Here is a 23,383-nt window from a genome sequence, read left to right as displayed (position 1 = left end):
TTGTCAATGAAGGTCCTTATAGTCAAAGCTATGATTTTCCTGGTAGTAGTGTATGGCTGTGAGAGCTGGACCATAAGGAGGGTTGAGTGATGAAAAATAGATGTTTTTGAATTATGGTGTTGAAGACTTTTGAGGCTCCCCTGAACTGCAAGGAGATAAAATCAATCCTATGGGAAATCAACCCTGACTTATCATTGGAAGGACAGATACTGAAGCTGAAGCTTAAATACTTTAATAATCTCATGACAAGGCAGTACTCTTTAGAAAAGACCCTGATTCTTGGAAAAACTGAAGACAAAAGGAGAAGAGGACAGCAGAGGATGAGATGGTTAGTGTCACCAAGACAATGAACATGACTTTGGACAAGCTCTGGAAGCTAGTGGTAGACAAGGAGGCCTCGTGTGCTGTGGTCCATGGGGTCACAAAAAGTTGGACATAACTATTGAACAACAAGTAATCTACTTTCAAGAAATTGTCTAGACTGCTATTTTACTGCACAATAAATGTGTATGTAATTTAGTTGATTTATGGAATTCAAATGTTGTTCACTTAATCAACCAGTCTGCTGGGGAAAATCTCCCTTTCATAGCACTCAAACAGCAATATCTTTAATTCCCACCCCTCTTCCCAACACATTCACTGCAACTAGGGACTAAACTATAGGTTTATATTAAATGCATTTTGGATGCATAATTTGGCCCTCCATATGCGTGTGTGTTAAATTAAGGCCGCAATCCTAACCAACCTTCCAGCACTGACCTAGCTGCAATGCAGCCCCAAGGTAAGGTAACAAACATACCCTTACCTTGAGGAGGCCCCCATTACTGCCTTCTCACTGCAGGCTGCCGTGCATGCCACATTGGAACAGCTATGTCAGTGCTGGAAAATTAGTTAGGATTGTGCCCTAAATAGTAGTTGTATGGGGGAGTGTTGGAATTGGGACCATGACATGCAGGGAGGGGAGTGCTTGACCTTTTCCCACTGCAATCCCCATGAAAGTAACATCTGAAACTGTGTTAGTCCCACAAGGGAAGCTTTGTTGGCAGTTTCAGGAGTGTGATTTCCAACAGGACTATGGTACTGCCAAGTGTTAAATACCCCTTATCACAGTCTAAATCCTGATGCCTGCCAAGGCTGCTATTTAACACAAACTAAGACCTAGAGCATGTAGTGGCACTTCGTAAATGTCGTGTTCTTGATGGAAAATGCAGCCCTAGTAAGAGAAAGAAAGTTGCCCTCTCTCATAGATTAAATTTTGCTCAGGTGTTTTGACCACATAGCAACACAACTTCAGTATTACAAATATGCAATGTGTTGTGTTGCACTTACCTTGTTCTCAGCTTCTAGGTATTTAAGAAGTATTCCATGTAAAATCTTGTAATGTTATTTACAAGACAGTCTTAGATCTGATAGATAATTGTAAAATAAACTAGTTTTGCAGACATGGGGTCTTGCTCTCCTAATCCACTTTTAGAAAAAAAGCTTAACATGATTTCCAGTTTTCCTCAACAGGTAAGGATTTATTGAAAAGTTATCATACAAGATTGTATCAAACTGCTCTGAATAAATCAACATCTTAAAGGCATTTGGACTCTTGGGTAAAAATCAATTGTATTGTAATTGCAAATTCAAGAAGCACTGTTTGACACTGCATACAACTTTTGTTGGGAGGGGGAACTGACTAAAGTGCTTGTAATTTCAGGTTGCTTTTTTGTACACCAAAGCCTTGTGCCAATAACCCATTTATTGTAAGAGCAGCATGAAAGTTCTCTCCATTTCGTCTTCTGTACCCATTTCCTCCCAGAAGGCATGCTTAAGGCTGGTAGGCCTAACCTCATTTGTTTTTGTTATAGGTGTGTATGATTCTGTCCCATGTTACTGGGCCTAATCACTTTTATTACTTTGTGAATCTTAAGGCTGTAATCTCAGTGATGCTTGTTTCTTATTTTTTTGGAAAATTTTACGTGGAAACAAACCTTACTGAAATCTGTAAGGTTAATTTCCAAATACAGGTTATTTGGATTAGCAGGGCAAATTCATGCAACCACTTTTTTGGAATGGTTATAAGAGGAATTGGGAAATGACTTCATAGAAGTTGGCACTTACAGAAGTCCTTATACAAGGAAGCTACTACTACTTTGTCAAAAACATATTTGGGTGATTGAAATGAAGAGAAACAAGATGAACTTCCTTGGGTCTTAAGGTTAAGTGTCCTTTAAAGCATTGATATTTCATAGTCTTAATAGGAAATCTTACACAATATATTAAGAATCAAGTGCCAAAAATCATGTCAAACTCGTACAATTCAGGTAAACATGTTTTTAAATACATTATTCCTCTATATTGTCTTTCTTCTCTGGAATATCTGGAAGTAAGCTAATTGCCTCCGCAGGTATGACACTGACATCAAACTGAAGGATTCCCCTGAAAAAATAAAAGTTGGTATTTAAGTTTAGATTTCAGAAATTAAGGATTTTTTTGTCAATTAAGTTCAGTCTGATTTTACAGTGTTAGCTTTGCAACTGAAAATAGGACAAGAAATTGGGTTTAAATCTATTTAAACAAAAGGGTCAGCAATTTACCAGTGGCCAACACAGATTACCCCCCCCCCCTTTCTATGCAGTTCAGGTGGTAGGTATAAGAAGAGGGTCTGAGGAAGTAGAGGCTAGGGCACCAATGAGCAATCATCAACAAAAGCACCCACCAAACCTTGTGGTGATGTTTTTCATGTTGGCAAGAATCCCCAGCAGGCAGACCTATCTGTTGTAAGACTGGGGTTTAGTATGCGCTACAATAAATGCAGCAATTGAGGTAGTAAAAAAACAAGATGCTATGCTTTTTGCTTTTAAAAAGGTTGCACGATGCATCTACTTATGATTCCCTTCACTTCACACCATCAGGAGCTGTGTGTCTAACATTAGGCAGGAATGCAGCCAATTGTTGATGTGGGGGTAGGTTTCAGAATCTTAGCTGCTGTGACCTTAATAAGTTGGCTAACCCTTGCATGTTAATAAACGAGAAGATTAACCTAGGTGTGGAATAAAGTATATTTGCTTAGATTCTTTCCCTTCCTGGCTCTTTTGTTCTAACATCATCCTATACATGTTTGTTTAGTTTTACTCAAATCAGTCAGGTTTTTTTGCAGCCAATTTGGGGGGGGGGGGAGATAAGTGTTCATCCCTTCCAACAGCTGTTGCACATCAGTTGTAGCAGGTAAGCTTCCAGGTAAGTGGGCATAGGATTGTCACCTAAATGAGACTGGCCATACAAAGTTTAAAGATAATCTGCCTTATTTTTGTAAGATAATCTGCTTTATTGGAAAAAGTAGTAGGCTGTTAAGTACTACCTGCATTTTACAGCCTGGGCCTAAGCATCAAAGTAAGCAGTACTGTTGGTAAACTACATGTCCATGCAGCTTGAAGCCAGCTGAACCATAAGTCAGCAATGATGTCTGACACAGTTGCCACCTCTGAACAGATCTCTTAGTGGTAAGAGAGGAAGTCTAGTTAATTCAGTGCTGCTTACTCTCAGGTAAATATGCACAGGTTAAAAATACAGGGAGGAATCAAAATTAGTGGAGTAGTAGTGAAGAACTGAAGGCTAAAACTGTTATAATTGGAATACCACAACAGATGTCATCCTGTTAATAAAGACCTTCACTCAGTTTCTATTTCTACGAAGAGAAGTTGGGCAGCTATTCTGAGAGCCCTAAATGAAGGCCCTTGCATGGTAAAAATCTGGTTTCACCAACAATCCATCTTAAAAAATAAACAGTAGCTTTTCAAAATCCTGTGAGCAGAGAGCTTCAGCCACCTAGGTTGAAAAACTTCCCTGGAGAAATAGACTTTAATTTTAAAAACTCAAGCCACAAAAAAACCCATGATTCCTTGAGATTCATACTATATCCCTGTTGTCCTGCTCACTTGGATTATTGTAACAAGCTCTATGTGATTCTGCTTTTGAAACTTCAGTTGGTCCCAAATGACCACAAAACTGGCAGAGTGGAGAGTGTACCTCTGCTACACAGGGGCTGCTACTGCATCATGAGGGTAAGGGAGCATTTGCCAATGGGTTTCCTTGGATCTGTGCCTGCTTTTGAGTGGGCGCAGACTTGAGGAAGCCCATGTCAGGTTGACTGGCCAGAGAGGGAGCACAGGATATGGCGGCAGGGGCCTGATCCTCCCTTTCCCGCATCCTTTTTTGCCCAGGTTACCCACCCAAAAGCTGCACCACTGCTACTTACCACCCAGAAATCCCACAGCAACTGTACTCTGCACTGAGGCCCATCACCAACATCCCTATGTTTTGGGTGCCATAAATGTGCTTTTTGGCACACCCAGTGAGGGGCAGTACACTAGAGAGCTCAGGAGTGGGTGCTTCTTATTAATCAAAATAAAACTGATGTAGTTAAGAATTTGCTTTTAGAAGGTGAGATGCAAAAATTACTTACTTGTGTTCACACGAAGGACACAACAATTTTAAGACTTTTAGGATGAAATAGGCTCCCACAACTCCAACTGCAATAACTTCCATAAAATTAAAGAACACTGGAAGGGATTTAAGCCAGAATTTGCAGAGTTGTTTTCGTAAGTCTTCCACCCACTGGCACATCACCTGCACATGGAACAACACAAGGTCAGATATAGCGCTAACACTCTGGGAATCCACAAACTATGAAGACGCTGCCCTCAGCCCTATAACTGAGTAGAGTGATCTTTCCGACTCCCATTAGGTTTTCCTGCATAGGAACAGGACCTCTACCAACTATATCCTTCCCTAACCCATCTCACTTAGATTCCTGAGGTGTCTGCATGCAGAAAACCCAAATTGCCAATAGAGGGTGCAAGAGTACATGAAACATACCTTATAGGAGGATGGGGGGTCTGATCGGAGAGGAGTCTCTGGTAATTTGCCAGGCAATGTCTCTTCATCTACTGTTGTTTCGACTTGCCTGAGGAGGTAGTGACTGGTGGTTTGCAGTGGACTTTCAACATCTGCTTAATCAAACATAAAAGCAAGTTAGTTTAATGGGAAGGTGGCTTCTGGTGTTTTAATTTCACTTCTGCCAAGGAAAAAGAAGTGGACCACAGACATCCTCGAGTATAAATAATAATAAAGTAATAATAAGTAAAGAGTTTTGCATTACAAATTATAAATAAATCGCTGAGTGTGACTGTATTGGTTTGATGAATTGTAAAGCTTTAAAACGTTTTTTGCTAAAACAGAGGAACAAAAAAAATTATTAAAATGGTAGAAGTGGATTAGGAGTACATCAGCTAGCCCTGTCCCATCCCTAGCACTGAGGCATTCCATAGTCACACCCCCTAATCTCCTTGGGTTCAGTACTTGGCCATAGAGGCAAGCACTGAGCCTATGCAGCCATCCCTCCACAATGGGAGGAGAAAATCTCTTCACCTTCAGTGCAGAGATTTGCTGAATGGAAAGAGAGCAGAGGCATGGCCTTGGAGCACATTGGCATGTACTCAAAGTAACACCCAAGTAGGCCAGAGTCTAGGCACTGTATCAGCATGCCCCTCCTGTGTCTGGAGGGAGGAAAGAACTGTCCCATTTGATATGGGTTAGAGCCCACCTTTCAAAATCTTGTTTCATAGCAAGAATGGTTTATAAAAACCAGATTCACAGCATGTCTAGTTACTCAGCCCAGCTCAAATGAATAAACCACTGCAGGCAAGTCAGGATCCATAGTCTGACAATGGGAAATGAAGCTCCTTTAGAATATTATTGCAGGGTATGAAGGGAGCCAAACTGTTCATATCAGGCTAAAGGAAAGATGACCATCGTATTCCAAAATAGCATTCTGGGAACTAAGTCTTCTTCAGGATATTTTTCAATGGATGTTGGGGGATTACAGGAATCAAACTACCATCTCTTTAAAAGGACTACATCATTAGTCTTGCTATGAGACGGGCAGCCCAATCCTAACTTCTGCTGACACAGTCAGGCAGTATGGCCTGGGCTGTACCAGCACAGGTTAGGAGGTGGCTGGAAGTTTCCTCGGGGTATGGGGATATTTTTCCCCTTACCCCAAGTAATACCCCAGCCAGCTCTATGGGGTTACTTGGATCTCCACCAGCTAAATAGCTGGCAGAAGTCCAAGCAGCCCAGTGTAACATTGGCTAGCCCAGGAGGGGGGTTAGGATATGGTGGAGGCGGCCTCCACTGCTCCCACCCTCCTTCTGCCCAGAAACACCCCCTCCCCATCTCTAGAACTCCCTCTCACCACCCTCTCCCAGTCCCTGCACTACTTGGTGGTATACTTAACTCCACCATTGGCCCTGGAACTGGGTGTGGCACTAGCAGGCCAGTGCAGACCCTCTTGCCAGCACAGCCAGCTCCCAAGTGCCTTACAGCATGTTTACAACACTCTGGACCAGTGGAGAGGCATCTGCACCAGCAGAATAACAGGTTAGGATTGTGCACAGAGATGGTTGTGATAGGATGTCAGAAATATGTCAGAAATGACAATGAATGTGTACCTTTTCCTGCCATATTGGGAAGTGTGAATAAGACATCATTTTCCCTGGGGATGGAATACAGCATACTTTCTTTCAAAGGAACCGTGTAATTTGAGTGCCGAAGGATTCTTAAGTCTTTTACCAATATATCTATTTCAGTCACTTCATCTTGCTGAACCTGCAGAAGATAAGTATAACAATATTATGAAGAATCCTCTTGAAAATGGAAGGGTGCAGATGGCTGAAAACAAAAAGGCAGGTATAGAAAAGGGAGACAGAATTTCTAGATGAAATATTACTTTCTTTAACCAAGACTTGATTCGCTTGAGCCTTTTAAAAAAATTTTAATGAAAGAAAAGATGGAGGAGGAGCGGCCTAAACCATCCTTCAAAGAGAACATTATCCTTCTCACACCTCTTTCAGCAGGGCACTAGCAGAGAATGGGCCCTCCTCCCATCCATCATAAACAGGTTAAACAGTGGCTCTCTCTGAGGCAACGTTAAGAGAAAACATGGTGCTGGAAACACACACACAACAGCAGAGTCATAAGTATTAGTATCAGTCAACATTGACTGGCGGTAGCTCTCCGGGGTTTCAGAGAAGGATATTTCCAAGCCCAATCTGGGCCTGCCAGAAATGGAAGTTGGCTCTTATGCACGCAAAGTTTGGATTCTCCCGCTGAGCTACAGACTCACCTTTCCTGCTCCAAAGACCAAGCAGTCATAGAAAGCAATCAGAAATAGGCTACCTGAATGTATAATGGCTGAATATATCATGGCACCCTGATGTATTCATTCTGTGATTTATTAACTTTTGCTATCCTTTTGTCATTAGTCACTCATGTCTCACTAATCGACCCAACACTGAGATTATAATGTGTGAGCATGAAGGGAAAAAAACAAACCCCAACCTAAATGTTTCTGTCTGGATATCAACTACAGCCTGGGGACTCATCAATGAAAAAGAACACAGGTGTTGAAGTCAGCCTATCCCTAGGCACTATGCCAAAGTTTCAGGTGCTGAACTTGGAATAATTACATGATTAAGAATTACATATTTACTGACACTTGCTCTGAAATTAAAGAGACCCAAGTACTTAAGCAGGGAACCCAAACACGGTAACGCCTGCTTCCTAGTGGTACTAATTACTCCACACAGTTCTGAGTGTACTGCATAAAACAATGGGAGTGCTAAAAATAACCTAGCACAGAATTACTGCACAACAGTTAACAGAGGTACTGGGTGCGGCAAGTTCTCTACGCTGGAATTTACATAGCATATAATCCACTCTGATTCCTGAGCTATCAAAACTGTTTGGCAGGACAAGGGGCTCTATCACTTTTGTAAAACTCGGTTTTTCCCCTGCAAAAAGCACTGCTATTAAATGCCTTTGCCAAACATGAGAGCTAGCTGTTTTGTAATTAATAGAAACCACTTTCTGACAGCAAGGGTGAATTTCACAATGAAATTTGATTGCAGCTTAGAAAAGGCATGTGCTGGAAAACCTCCTGCCATCGCTGAGTATTTGTTCAATGCGCCACATCTTCCCTGCAGAATCTGTTCTGGAGAATGACCAAAATGATATGGCTTTGTGTTATAAAAAGCACAAATTACATTACAGTTCCACTGAGGAGGAGTTATATACATTTTATTTTCAATAAATCATTTACATTTAGTAAATGATGAACACAGAACAAATATTGGATGAATGAAAATAATTGACACTGCTTGCTAATGTTCATAGAAGTGCTTCAGTGTAGCAACTGCTTTCTTCAAGCAACTTAACTGCAACACAAAAACAAAAGCCTCCAGTTCAAGGGTGTGTGTGTGTGTGTGTGTGTGTGTGTGTGTGTGTGTGCGCGCGCGAGGGTGGGGGAAGGGTACACACATTATACAGTGTACCCACTGCAGTTATCCTACACTAGCCTGGAGTGGAGGGAGGACAAGGTCAGAATCTCTCCTTCACAAGTTTTCAGTATGGCTTTTCTTGGTTTCACAAAAAGAAACTTGAACCCTAGTGAAGGAGGCAACCCTGTGTCCAAATCTTAGTTTAAAGAGGGGCAGCCTGTGAGTAACTTCTGAAACAAGCTTGGGAAAGTCAGCAAATAAAGAGGATGAACAAACAACGCTTCATGGTAACTAGTACACATCACCCAGAAGCGGCACTCTCCTAGACATATGTATACATCTTCCATGGAAATGCCATCAGTCATTATTAGAGGTATTTGAAAATGGTGTTATTTACCTTACTCTGAAGTAAGCCTACTGTGTTCAGGAAGACTTAGGGTGTAATCCTACGTGTATTTTACTCACCGGAAACAAACACCTCTAGTAATTATAAAAAAACTATGCAACAAAGGATCACACTGACATTAAATGTATCGTTGGCCTGGACATGATTCCGTTGTCTCAGTAAATAGCCAGATCACCCACATGGATCAGCACAATAGCAGATGAGGAAGGTTGGAGTTAAGCCTAACCCTGCCATTGTCCCAATCTTGATTCCCTCCTCACCCCAGAACTGTTGTTACCTAAAGGAAAAAAACTCCTCATGGGTGCCAATGAAAGCTTTATTTTCCTCGGCAAGTAGCAGCTGTGGGGGGAGGGGTGGGAACCTACTAATACAGTACTAGGATTGTGGCAGCGGATAGAATTAAATTCCCCTCTAAATCCTGATCCATGCAAGGTGCGTGTACATTTTCTATTTGCCAAAGGAAATGGAAACAAGTCAGAGCAAGTGATGCATTTGATGTCATGTGCAATTAGGCCCTAGGGCTGCAGTTCTTTGCACACTCACATGAACTCAGTAAGGCTAACTTCTGAGTAAACATGCTTTGGACTGCACCAAAAATCCTGTCAAAAAGCATTTTTAAAATTATGTACTCAGGGCTCACATTCATTGTACAAAGACGACATACAGTAGTTTAAGCATAACAGTATGACTGGCTCAATGGTGCAGACATGTTACAAGACAAAAGCACACTCACATTGCAACCAAAATGTCTCCTGTGGTTCTTCAATGAGACCAGCAAACAATCATTTTAATAAACAAATGTACCTGCTTTCCATCAATCTCTGTTATTTCCTCCTGGACAACAATCAATCGCAAGTTGGAGCTGGACGCCATTGGCCATTCATGAACCATAATGCGAAAACTAACGATTCCTAATCGCTTTTGATCCAATAGTTTCTCAGAGATTCCACTCTCCACTGTCAACAGATAATTGTGTATCATATAGTGGTCATGCAGAGAGACACAATCTCCAAAAACAAGTTACATACAAAAATGGTAACTGAACATAAAAGCAGCCCTGCTGGGTCCGTCCAAGGGCTCATCTAGTCCAGCTTCCTGTATCTCACAGTAGCCCACCAAATGCCTTAGCGAGAAGACAAGAAGGTACCTGCATCCTGTTGCCACTCCCATGCATTTGGCATTCAGAGATAGGTTATCTCTAAAACCCAGAGGTTACATCTAGTCATCATGGCTTGTAAACTGTGATGGACCTTTCACTCATAAATCTGACTTTTAAAGATATCTAGGCCAGGTGCCATCACCATATCTTGTGGCAAAGAGTTCCACAGATCAATTATGCACTAGGTGAAGAAATATTCCTTTTGTCTGTTCTAACTCTCCCACCAGTCAATTTTAGTGGATGTCCCTTGGTTCTGGTGTTGTGAGAGGGAAAAGAACTTCCAGCTATCCACTCTATTATTGATTCTTTGTAGACTGCATCTGGTCACATAAGCACAGAAGAATACTAACACACAGTTACTAATTACTAGGTTCAAGACTGTATTTCAGGAAAAAGGGTCCAAGAGGATGCAGAAGCTTTACTGAATGCAAGAAAATTTCCATTTGTGCCTTGGCATTTCTAAAGATCAAATGGAAAGTGGAGCAGCCACTCATTATAATGAGAACACAACAATGAGTTCAGATTCTTCTGCCTGCCCTTCCTGTAGAACACTCCCAATTTTGAGGCATCCTGTCCTGTCTCCATCCTTGTGCTGTTTCCTGATGCTTTTGCTCCACTACGATCTTCCTCTCAATCCAAGTAATGCACAGATTACCCATAGATCAGCACAGTAGGAGTTAGGTTGGTATGACTAAGGCTGCAATTCTATGTACATTTTTCTATGTGTAAGTATCGCTGAACACAATGGGACTTACTTATGAGTAGACATGCACAGGATTGTGCTGGAAGTCAACTTATCTCAGTGGAGTCAAGCACACCTAATCCTGCACAGGACTGAACTGTAGGGTTTACAATCCAGTCTTCTGCACCCAGGAATTCATATCCACTAAGACAAAACACATCATCCTTGTTGGCAAGTTCTTTTGTTGATGGCTGGTCCATAGAGACCCTCTCCCCCACAGTTATGTCCACATAAAGTCAGAGTAGTAGCGTAGCTAGAGGGGTGCAAAACACAAAGTCTTTCACGGTGCCCAACAGCACCATGTAAGAGGCTCCTCACCCTCATCGTCCTCACCCTCCTCACCCTCATCGTCCCAACTGGCTCCAACATTGTTCTCACTGCCCCAACTGGCTCCAGCGGCATTTTGCACCCCTCTAGCTAAGCTGCTGAGTTAGAGTACTCTATACATATTGGGAATTATAGAGCTCATGTGGTCACCAGGGCTCTGCAGTTCAATTCTGTAGGGGCTGCTGCTCCAGTGGCTGCAATTTGTTTGCAGGACCAATTCAAGGTGTTCGTGTTAACCTTTAAAGTGCTTTATGGCCTAGGACTGGGGTACCTGAGGGACTGCCTGCTTCCATACAGTCCAGTTCATCCCCTAAGATAATCTGATAGGGCCCTGGTGTGTGTACCACCACTGGCAGAACATAGAGGGCAGCAGTGAGAAGTAGAGCCTTTTCATTACTGACACTCCATCCCTTATGATCTAAACCAGGGGTGTCAAACCCATTTCATACCAAGGGCCAAACAGCATTCACGATGCCTGCTGAGGGCCAGAAGCGATGTCATTAGGCAGGAAATGATGTCATTAATCAGGTCATAACCAAAAAAACCACTTTTGTCACTTAGGAATTCATTAGCTGCAAATGACAAAAGAGAAAATACACAAATCTTGATAATATTTCAAGTTATGGGAGAGCCCAATTTTCATGTGGGCTGTCCTTATAGCAGTAACTCCTCAGCACTGCTCAGTAGATGAGAGCCTGAGGGCCGGATAAAATGCTTCAGCAGGCCGCATCCGGCCTTATGTTTGACACCCCTGAACTAGACAGTGGTTCTCACACATTTAGCACTAGGACCCACTTTTTAGAATAAGAATCTGTCAGGACGTGATGTCATGACTGGAAGTGACATCATCAAGCAGAAAAATTTTTCACAATCCTAGGCTGCAATCCTACCCACACTTACCCAGGAGTAAGTCCCATTTACTATCATTGTTAAAAGAATATACATAGTAGCTTGTTAAAAGTACAGGTCTGTAACATTTCCCCCAAGGCAGTAACATACCATGGAAGCATCAAGTCTAATATATTAAAAATAAAATATTGAAATGAATGGGGACCCACCTGAAATTGGCTCACGATCCAGCTGGTGGGTTCCGACCCACAGCTTGAGAAACACTGATCTAAGAACTTAGAAATATTCTGGCAGGGGTTGAAGACTTTTTAAAATTTAGATTAGTGTTTTAGCGTGGGTAGGGGGTTGGGTTGGATGGTGCTTACTCTCTGCTTACTGCTTCTTTTATGTAATATTTTTAGGTGATTCATTTATTGCTGCTAGTGGGTTGTTTTTATTAACAGTATTTATATACCGCTTTTCAACTAAAAGTTCACAAAATGGTTTACAGAGAAATCAAATAACTAATGGCTCCCTGTCCCAAAAGGGCTCACAATCTAAAAAGCAGACAGCTACTAAAAAAAGACACTGCTGGGGTGAGAAGGGCCAGTTACTCTTCCCCTGCTAAACAAAACAGCAGGACCCGCTTGAAAAATTGCTTCTTATCTAGTTAGTAGGGCACAACTAGATGCGATTTATGTGTGCTTTTTTATTTAATGAATAATGTTTAGGCTACTGCGTATAGATGTGAATGTTTTGCAGCTCTGGGTGTGCCACGTACTGGTGGGTTATGGCATTTTTATTTATTTTATTTTGAAGTTTTATTGGTTTTTGTATGGTACTGTATTGTCAGGTGCCTAAAGTATTTTTTTTTTAAAAGGTGGGATAAAAATCTTTTAAATAAATGATTATACACACAGAAGATCTCAGAACCATTCTAGATTCTTGTCCTGAAAATAGGACAGAAACTGAAAAGATAAAGCTGGCAAAAGCATTCAGATTTTATATTAAATCAGTACAAACTTATGATTGTCTGAGAGCTGATAGCATATGAATAAAATTCAGTTGCAGCTCACTCTAAACTTGTTTACTCAAATGGAAGTCCCACTGAGTTCAAGAGAACTTACTTCCTTTAGAAGGAAGCCTTTCAAAATTGCATAGCAGCACTTTCACTGCATCAAGCTATGATGAGCAACTGCTAGTCTCCCTCAAGGAAACTGTGTTGAGTTATTAATGCATAATGTTTTAGGCTCTCTCAAGTCAATTTCAAAAATACATTAGCACATCTTCAGTACAAGAGTTTATCGTAAAGGGTGGATGATCTCAGAAGCTAACCTTAAGGTTGGCTGTAACCAGTGCATCAGGAGACTGCTCCATATGTAAAATGTTCTTCAGTGGCATGTAATTGCTCTGGCTTCATTAATTATGGAAAATATTGCCTGCATCCCCAAATCATTTCTGCCCAGCACTAGGCATATGAGAACAAAAAACCAGTAACCACCACCACCCTTATTGTAGGTGCACTTTTAAAATGTGCAGCTGCCTGATAATACCCTGGTTCATGCACAGATGGAACTGAAACTAATAAAGTTCAACAGAAATGGTATTTTGAAAAGATTATCCAAAAGACTTTCACTGTCTTATATTATTTCTCCTACATTAGCTCATTTGGATACATGTCAGTGTAAGAGAGGAGACAGGCTGGGCTTATCAGGGTGGAGTCACATCCTTGCATTTATACTGCCAGGTCTGTTGCACAATTCCTTGCCTTCCAAAAATAAATGGACTGAACAGGAATTTTGCTGAAGGATTCCACAAGGTCAAGATGTGAACACAGTTTTGATTTCTTTGGTGAGACCATGCAAGTACTGCGAGATGGGATCAAGAGAAGATATTCCATTTTGACTTCCACTAATTTTAAATACACCCCTAATGGTGGAATTTCTTTTAACAGTGCAAATGACTAGAGAGAGCAATGCCCTTTATTTATTATACCATTTTTCACAGTATAGCTCTGGATTGCATAAAAACCATATAGTCCAGATAAGAAATTAAGCCATACTCACATATTAAAGTCTGACACTTTATCCGGGCAACTCCACTTTTGAGCGGAAAGTCATTTACATACACCTGACCATTAACATAGGTAATATTAAGGATAACCTTAAAAAAACCCAACAGAAACATACAATGTTAAATTTACATATGTAAGGTGGAGTGTATTTCATTTAAATAAGTCATGACAGCATATAATAAGATATAAATTTAAGGGATATTAACCACATTTTTATTGGTTTGTATCTACTATACATCGCTTTTACATCACTACAAAAACCAGAAACAAAATTAATGTTAAAAGTTTTTCAAAGGTTGCAACTAATTTGAAAAAGCAATGTCATGCTGAAATCAGTGTCAGAGTGCATGCTTTGCATTTGGAACATCTCTGGTTCAATCCCCAGGATCAGCACCAGGACTAGGAAAAAAGATCACTGGAAAACCTGGAGAGATGCCTGCACAGCCTCCATTGTTACATTTAAGACAGAAGCATCATCTTACCTCTCAGATCTATGAAAAGTAAATAAGATAATAAAGCCAATTTTATCAATAAGTACGAAACATTTCTCAACCTCCTATTAGGTTGTACAGGATACAAGACAGTTTGATACAGTAGCGTAGCTAATGAACACGTAGCCCAGTGCAGAGCTCAGAATGATGCCCCAGAAGTGATGTCACAACCAGAAGTGACATCACATCCAGGCTTTTTAAAAAGTGCAAATTGGGAGGAAACCTACCTCCTGCCCCCAGCAATTCACCACCCACTTGATCTGCCACCTCCCCCAAGCCAGTAGCATAGCTAAGGCATCTATCTGCTATGTGGGATCAAAGAAGATTTTGTAGCCCCCCCTCCATGAGAAAAATCAAATTTAATTACGTAAATAAAAAGTGTGCCCCTTATTGGTTAGAGACACTGTGCTGGGGTGAAGATGAACGGTTATTCTCTCCCTGCTAAATATAAGAGGAGCACCACCTGAAAAAGTGTCTCTTTACCAGTTAGCAGGAGTAGCTGTATTAAGATACATGGAAATGAGAGCTGACTCATATTGACACCTTATTGGTTCCATGCTGTATCATAACAACATCTCATTGGCTCTCAGAAAAATAAGTCTCATGGGTTAGTTTTGAGTTAAGAAAATCCACTTTTTGTTCCTTAAGGCAGTTGTGTATTTGTTTTCTGGTTAATTGGCCATAACTTTTGATGGAATAAAGATATTCCAATGAGGTTTGTTTCATTGTATTCTGCATTAAATTACTTTCCAATGATATATAACAAGATGATATTATTCATACATATGAAGATTTGCACAATTTTGGCCACTAGTGTCAAATTCAGCTTGTTGCCCCCTAAAGCATGTTGCCTGGTGCGACTGCTACCCCCTGCAGCTCCTTAGCTATGCCACTGGTTTGAGAAGAGGCCACACTTTTGGCTGCAAGGAATTACTACTTGTGGCACTGGAGAGCCTTGTAAAGTGTTTTGTAAATGTACATATTTCAAAGATAAGTTAAAACTCAAAGATGTGTTTCTACTAAAGATTCACAATTCACAAAGATGTCTATACCATGGCAAATACAAGAAGCCTAACATACCTGTCCTTCCTGAACGTCTCCATTGTTTTGCAATACCGTAACATTAATCTTGACACTTTCCTGCAAGACAACAAGAAGAGGAAAGATATTTGGGGAGGGAAAGCATTACAGATGCCTCAATATATACTGATGCCAATGCATGAATGTGCCACAAACATTAGCAGCACACATACGTTTTCCCCCATATTATACTATGACAAATGACTGTCATTCAAAGCACAGCCAGAACTTTAAGCCTCCCCTCTACCTTACAAGGGCCTTGTGTGTTTCAATTAGTGCCGGGGACACATACAAACTTCTACTGGCATTTATATTTTCTAAAAGAAAATTGCCATTTCTTCTCTGTTTCAGTAGCCCTGGATGCAACTTCAGATCTGTTTTGTACATAGCAGGAATGAGCTAATTAAGTAGGCCTAATACATTTTGTACTCCATCTTAAACTGTTACAAACTGAGAACACAGATAAGGTGGAACATTCAGTCATGTAACGTGGGTACAGTCCAGACACAGGTTTACTGTCGCAGTGAAAAACAGGCTACAAACACCTGCGAATTCTAGCCCATTCATGAACACATACAATCTTGTGATCTTTTTGCCTGTTTTTTAGTACATTTATTGTATTCATGCAGACATGATAAAAAGTAATTTTTAACACAAACTCGATCATGTTGTGGATATAAAAACATTAAATGTTAGCACCACTCAATAGTTCTCTTTTAGAAGAGTTAACACAATTCAAACATATGGCTAATGCAATCCTATTAATTTCAATGAAACTTCTTATAGTAGGAGAACATAGACATGAAAGACAGAAGGACATGTACATGATAGAAAGGCCCTGGCCCTTGACAAAAAGATATCACTCACCAAAAACAGAAAGTGCCACATTTTGCATTCCTTTTACATACTACATGTATGCAGAGACTATCAATATTTCTAGTGGCTTCTTGCCTACATACACTGTACATATGCTGCCCGAGATGATGGAAATACTTCCTGGTTTCATTTAAGCCTCCATTTCAAAGCTCCCTGTGCCTTTTCATCATAATTCTGCATATTTGATTCTGCAGTGTTTCCTTTGTGACTTGAATGCAAAGAATGACTGATTCATATCAACAGACAGTGGGAGAGGGGGCGGCCGAGAAGCATATCCCAGTTTAGGAAAATTGCAAAAGGAGGGGAAAGTTTGTGTTGCGTAAGCCTTTCAGAAGTACAGGAATTGTGCAATAGTGGTCAGATGGAAGCACTGCCTCAAAAGCAAATTATTTCCTTTGCCTTTCAAGGTTGTTTTTTTTTTTAATAAGCTATGCCACCCAACAATTTAAGACAACAAATTGCTAAAACAATTTTGTTCAGAACAGAAATTTGAAGGTAAGCTTTCAGAACTGGTTCCAATGAACAAATATCATCATCTTGATCAAATGGTACACATTTTGCGCAAAGCTAATGCTTCCAAAAACATCTCTAACCTTTCACCTTCTCGACATAAGAGGGATATGTCAAATGTCATATCTGCATATTTTCAGGGAAGGGTTTTTGTTTATTTTTCTTCCAATACACCTTATGACTTTCAGTCTGACGCAAGCCCCTGACAAAATGGCACTCAGGCATACAGAAGAGGGTCCTAAATTAGCAGGTAACATGGAAGAAAAACTGGTGCAAGTTCCCTGTGCGACTGGGCAAGTAGAGGATGCCAAGGTGAGCAGCTGATGTACAAGCTCTGGAGGTGGTTTCTTCAAATAGCTTTTCTGTGGGTTTTTTTTTTTTTTTCCATTTATTGTCAGTTCAGGAACAGGCAGTGCCTGAGAAGTATTAGGTGTGGGAAGAAAGAGAGAGATGGAATAAAAGTAGGAAGATCACTTGAGGAGAGGAGAAGGGAAGAAAGTTAGCAGTGCTTTGCCAGAGCTGTAGGTCTTGTGCCCTTCTCTCAGACGCTCCCCTGCTGATCTCAGGGCTGCTCTGCATCACTCAGACAATTCCCTGAGTAGTTCCTAGGAGATAAAAGTTTTTAGCCAATTTTTCTTTTCATTCCCTAGGTTAATGAAAATGGCATTTTTATACTCCCACAGGGGTGCTTCAGGAATGGCTACTTCACAGATGACACATATATTTTATGTTGAGATATGTTCATCTTCACTTTGAGGATCCTATGGACTTGTGGGAGGTAATTCAGAATTCTACCCTAGTGTACTTGTCATCTGAGAGTCAGTTTTAGAAAGTTAGGATTGGAAGAGACTTAGAGGTCATCTAGTTCAACCCCCCTGTACTGTAGCAACTGCTACAGTATCCCAGGTAGATGGGTAGGTGGAGACCCAAGTATCCAGTCTCTGCTTGAAATCCTCCAATGAGGGACAGTTCACAACTGCATGAGGAAGGCTGATTCACTGCTACAGTATCCCAGGTAGATGGGTAGGTGGAGACCCAAGTATCCAGTCTCTGCTTGAAATCCTCCAATGAGGGACAGTTCACAACTGCATGAGGAAGGCTGATTCACTGCTTTGCAACTTAAAAAATTCTTCCTATTGTCTAGCCAAAATCTGCTTCCCTGTAGTTTCAACCCATGGGTTGTACTCCTACCCTAAGAAGCCACATAAAGCACATTCTTCTTCATGACAGCCCTTCAAATGACAGCTATCAATATTCCCTTAATCTTCTCTTCACCATGCTAAACATACCAAGCTCTCCTCAGAGGACTTGGTTTCCAGGCCCCTCACCAGCTTAGCTGCCCTCTCCTGCCCTCAGTTTATCAAAGTCCTTCATAAAATGTGGTGCCCAAAACTCTAAAATGAAGATAGACCTAGGAAGGGGTATAGCAGGTGATCATGAACAAACTGGTCAGTAATTGTTAGGTACTCTTTTTAAAGTCTAGAACCTACCCATGTTTACTTTTAAAAAGAATAACCAGACCTGTGCCTTCGCCCCTAATGTATAAAATGCCTCCCATCTGGGCTTGAGAAGCAAAGTTTTTCTAACGTCTAGTCTGTGCAACCTACATGAAACTATATTCTCATTAATAAACAATATCAAAAACAAAGAACAAGTGAAACTAATAAATGCACTCTTAAGTCATTCACTTCGAACAGGTCTCCACAAAATGAATTGTCCCACATTAATCTACTTCATTCAAAACCAGGGGTGAAATTCAATCAGTATAAGTATTATGCTTTTTTATGTGACAAAGATTATATTGGTGAGCTCACGAAGCAATCAGCTAGCCCGGAAAGGGTGAAGTAGTCACTTTATAATAGCCTGAAAAAGGATAATGCTCCAAAACCAAAACTGTGGTGGAGATTATATTGGTGAGCTCACTAAGCAATCTGCTTCCGAAAGGGTGAAGCAGTCACTTTATAAGAGCCTGAAAAAGAATAATGCTCCCAAACCATCACTGTGGTTTTAACCATCAAACTAACACAAATACATGATGAATGCTAATAAACCGCGAGCATCACCCACAAACCATATATATAAATGGTTTGCAGGTGGTGCTAGCGGTTTATTAGCATTAATCACATATTTGTGTTAGTTAATTAATATATAAAATGTGTGTGTATATAATCACATAATTGTGTTAGTCCTAGATACACACACATTACGCATACACACCTATATATACACACATATATAGGTATATAGGTGTGGGTGGATGGATAGATATAAAGCACTCCATTCCAAAGTTCTAATAGTATAATAAGATATTGAAGTTACTTTACCTGTGACTATAGTACCTCTATTCCTATCTTATTCACCTGGCCCTTTGCACATGCACACACATGTGCAAACACTCCCCAATGCAAGCCACACAAGGCCTGAGGGCACCTCTTATGCAAGTCGGTACCCAATAATATACAAAACACTCCTTCAGGGGATTGGGGGGCAGACACCCTTCCCTGGCCCAGTGCCAGAAACTTGGCACTCCACATGGTGGGCACCACAACGGCAAGCACTGGGCACCTCCTCAGACCAGGCACCTGCTGTCCCCCCAGTGCCACAGAGCTGGCCAGGCGCCACCCTGGCCAAGAGGCCACCCAGCTCAGCTGTCATCCCCTCCAACCCTCCCGCCTTGGCTGCCTGGGGCTCTTCTGGCGCTGGCCCCCGCAGCGCGCTGCCCAGGAGGGGCTGCCTCTCGGGGGACGCGCCCCTCCCTACCTGGCTCAGGAGCTGGGAGGCGGCGGCGGGCGCTGCCGGGCAGGGGGGCACCAGCAGCAGGAGCGCCGACAGCAGCAGGAGCGCCTCGCGCGGCCGCAGCGCCGCCTCCATCTTGAGAGCCGGGAATTAAAACAAAGTGAAACATCAACACAGCGGGCGGAGCAGGCGCGGGGAGGAGCCGGACTGGCGGGCGGGCGAGGAGGGTCGAGCAGGGAGCCGCGCGCAGGAGGAGGGGGCGGCCTCTTTCTCGGCACAAGCCTCCCGCTGGCAGCCGGCCCGGCCCACAAGGGCTTTCCCCGGACCAGCCAAGAACAAGACCCCTCCTTCCCTGCCTGGCACCGCTGCAGGAAGCCCAAGCCAGTGCACGGCTCCTCCGATGCCAATCCATGGGGCTCGCTCCCAGGAAAGTGTGCCAAGGATCGCGCTCTCAGTCCGACCCAACTTTCCAGCGTCGGTGCAGCCCCCCAAGTAAGGGGACCAATGTTCCCGTGCCTTGTGGAGTTCTCTGGGACAGCCTCCTCACCACAGGCTGCAGTGCATGCCCATGGGCATGGCTGCACCAGCACTGGAAAATTGGATAGGATTGGGCACTGGTCTGCTGCAGGTGTGTGTAGAGGCGGTATTTCCGAATGCTTTGTCATGTAATAAATCTCACACTGCATATAGTCAAAGAGCACATGGTTTGGCACATTCCTTGGCTTGATCTACTGCCTTTTAGGATGGGCATGATTTTTTTTTTTTTTTTTTGCATGGGGGAGGATTAAAAAGAATGACTCCCCACCTGCAATCTGAACGGTCTGCAATATGAACCGCTACTTTAGATTACCTGCGTAACATGTAGATTGGATTTTAGGGACAAGTGACATTTCCCCTTGAGCCAGTCAGCATATGGTTTGGCCAAATCATCTCTAAGGGATGAGGGTGTGAGGGCCTAATCCAGTCCAATTTTCCAGTGCTGATGCAGCTGCAATGCAGCTCCACCCCAGGTAAGGGAACAAATATTCCTTTACTTTGAGGAGGATTCTGTGACTGCCCCTCCACTACAGGATGCAGTGCAAGCCCCATTGGCATAGCACTGTCAGTGCTGGAAAGTTGGATAGGATTGGGCCCTAAATGTTATAGATCAGTGGTTCCCAAACTTTTTAGCACCAGGACTCCAAGTTCATCTGATTGGGACCATTATGGTGGTCTTTGCCTGGCCTTTGATGAGCCAAGGCATGTTTGCCTACTCATAAGTAAATACATGGGTGGCTCAGTTTCACTTTCCATAGGGTTCAGTACATGTTTCTTGTCAGCTATCAGCTTGTCAGTTTTGCAACCCACCAAAAATCAGATCACAACCCCCTGGTGAATCCCAACCCACAGCTTGGGAACCACTGTGACAGATCATTTAGAAAGCAGAAGAGTACAATTAGAAAATTCAGCATTAGGACAGTGTTCCTCAAGCAGTAGTACTTGTACTGGTGTCCGGTTATACATACAATACCTGCAGACCCTTTCCACCTGGCAACAAGACCAGCAGACGCCTGCCACCTGGCAACAAGACCAGCAACTCAACATGACAAGCAGTGGTCAGAGGCTTAGCTTGGCAGGCAGAGTTCCAGCATGTGCTTTTCATTCACTTGAAAAAGCCCTCCCATGCACCCTACATCTCTTACTGGTGTTTGTTGTGATGTGTCTGGCCTCCCAATCAGGAAGTAACTGGCGGCCATTGCCAGTTATTTCCGGTGTGTACTTCCAATAGGTGAACCACGCAAAGTGGTACAGCAAGGGACAAACATTGACAAATGCTGCATTAAGGCATGAGCATGTGATAGGGCAGGAGAGTAAGCCAAAGAGAGTAAAAGGCTGCATGGAAAAAGGCACAAAGGAACATCATTTGAAAGCGGACATAATGTACAGATGTTTAGATGCAAATGCCAGAAGCCTGTGAGCCAAGGTGAGGGAGCTGGAGTGCCTGGTTGGAAAAGAGGATATTGACACAGAGGACATAATGGAAACCTGATAGTACGGAAAGAATCAATGAAAAAGTTATTCCAGAATACAAACTATATAGAAAGGGCAGGGAGGGGTGAATTGAGGACAATATTTCTCCTAAGTTGCTATGTGGAGTCTCAGAGGTGTTTTTGGACACACAGTGATTACACTGTACATCATCACAGGACTTCTGGGAACGCTGAGCTCTGAGCTGTGTGGAGCTGTTTTCTTCTTTAAAAGAATCTCAAATTCACTTGATAGTCTACAAACATCTGTTGAGTGAAAGCCTATTTTCGGGATTTGTGAAGTTAATGAATCTTTGATGTGACTGGTAGTAATGATTCTTCCTAAACCATTTTGTTCTGTCAGAGTATGGCCTACCGGGAACCCTTTCCATTTATTTAGTGAGTGATGTACTCTTAACATCTCCAGTCTCCATGTCATAAGGCTTGTGTGGATGATTACTTAGCAACTACTCCTGTAGGTGCTCCAGTTTCTCCCCTTGTTTCTTCTGTCACAGACTACAGTGGTGGCCTTTGACCTTCCACCCAGCCAAAAACTCCCTTTAAGAAACACGCTCTTTTCTTTTAGAATTCTATGGCAAAATGTCTAAAACGATTAATGAGTACCATTTCTTACGAGACCCTTTATAGTACAGATATCTAAGTATGAAATGTATCCTTATTGGGTCAATATAGAAGGGTGCCTTTGTGCATAAATTACAGCCTTTCCTTGCAAAGTACACATAAGTGGGCACATTGGCCCTTTTCTGGTCAATTTTACAATAGAGAACCAATGTAATGCACATGCTCTCTGTAGCCAAAAACATCTCAATCCTATTGTTGGCTATACTGGCCTAGAGTATCAGAAATGTGCCATAAATGGGTGGAGGAGGCCTCTAATGTTCCCTAACCCCCTTCCTGGACCTACTGGCCTTACAGGATGCTTCCTGGAATCACAGATCTGAGAAGCCCTATTAGGCAGAATGGGGCTTTACTTGGCATAAGGGGACAAATGCCCCCTAACCCTGACCTCAGCCTCCTCCTAACTGGCACTGGATACAGCATGGGCTATCTGCCCCCACTGTGCCAGCACAAGTTAGAATCATGCTGTCAGTGTTTTACTTGGGCATCCATACCAGAGTATAAAACAGGGGAAGCAAACCTGAGTTACAGCATTTTTGCAACACCTGGCTAAAGTGGTTCTATGACATGTTCCTTACAGCAATTTCACAAGACACATTTCCTATGTGGCTATGACTATTATATATGAAGTTTTCTGTTCTCTGTGGCTATTGCATCATATGCAGTGAATATGTGCACTTCTAAGGCTGCTGTGCATAGAAATGATGGGAATCCTGCCTGAGTGGTCTGGTAATAAATCTGTGAGATATGTCAACGCATTTGCCACATTACAGACATATACCAGGGACACTTACATATTGAAAAATGTAATTGAGTTTTGATACCATTCATGAAGGGCACATCTAAATCAAATGTTTCTCTTGCAAAATACACACAAGCAGTGTCTTTTGAAAGAAAATGCTGTGATTTACGAACATCTTTCATCAATGATACAGTACATTGGCATGTACTATATTTTGTTGTTGAACATTGGACCTAAAATACATAATGGTGTCTTGCTAATACACAATGTTTTATGTTTTAAAAAAATTGTCTTGAGTGAAGTAGCCTTTAGGAGCACATATGGAGCACGTATGGAGTGCTTTATACAATTTGCAGATTCAAGTGCTAAAGCTGGTTCACTTTGTACTATTGCAGGTGGAAGCCTGCAAGTTTATGTGCATTTTCTTCTCTTTCCCTCTTCCC

General features: G+C 42.1%; 1 protein-coding gene across 1 annotated transcript; it reads right to left on the bottom strand.

Moving 5' to 3' along the window:
- Positions 1-1,492: 1,492 nt before the first annotated feature.
- Positions 1,493-19,718, bottom strand: GINM1 (glycosylated integral membrane protein 1). The gene is made up of 8 exons (XM_066611289.1): positions 19,578-19,718; positions 15,432-15,491; positions 13,853-13,949; positions 9,535-9,686; positions 6,498-6,654; positions 4,864-4,994; positions 4,451-4,614; positions 1,493-2,424 (listed from the first exon to the last, which is right to left on the bottom strand). The coding sequence occupies exons 1-8, from the start codon at positions 19,686-19,688 to the stop codon at positions 2,331-2,333; spliced, it is 966 nt and encodes a 321-aa protein (XP_066467386.1). The 5' UTR covers positions 19,689-19,718; the 3' UTR covers positions 1,493-2,330.
- Positions 19,719-23,383: the final 3,665 nt, after the last annotated feature.

Source organism: Tiliqua scincoides, chromosome 1 (genome assembly GCF_035046505.1).
Source record: "Tiliqua scincoides isolate rTilSci1 chromosome 1, rTilSci1.hap2, whole genome shotgun sequence".
Taxonomy (NCBI): Eukaryota; Metazoa; Chordata; class Lepidosauria; order Squamata; family Scincidae; genus Tiliqua; species Tiliqua scincoides.
The sequence above is the reverse complement of the archived record's forward strand: the minus strand, read 5'-3'. Positions and strand labels throughout refer to the sequence as shown.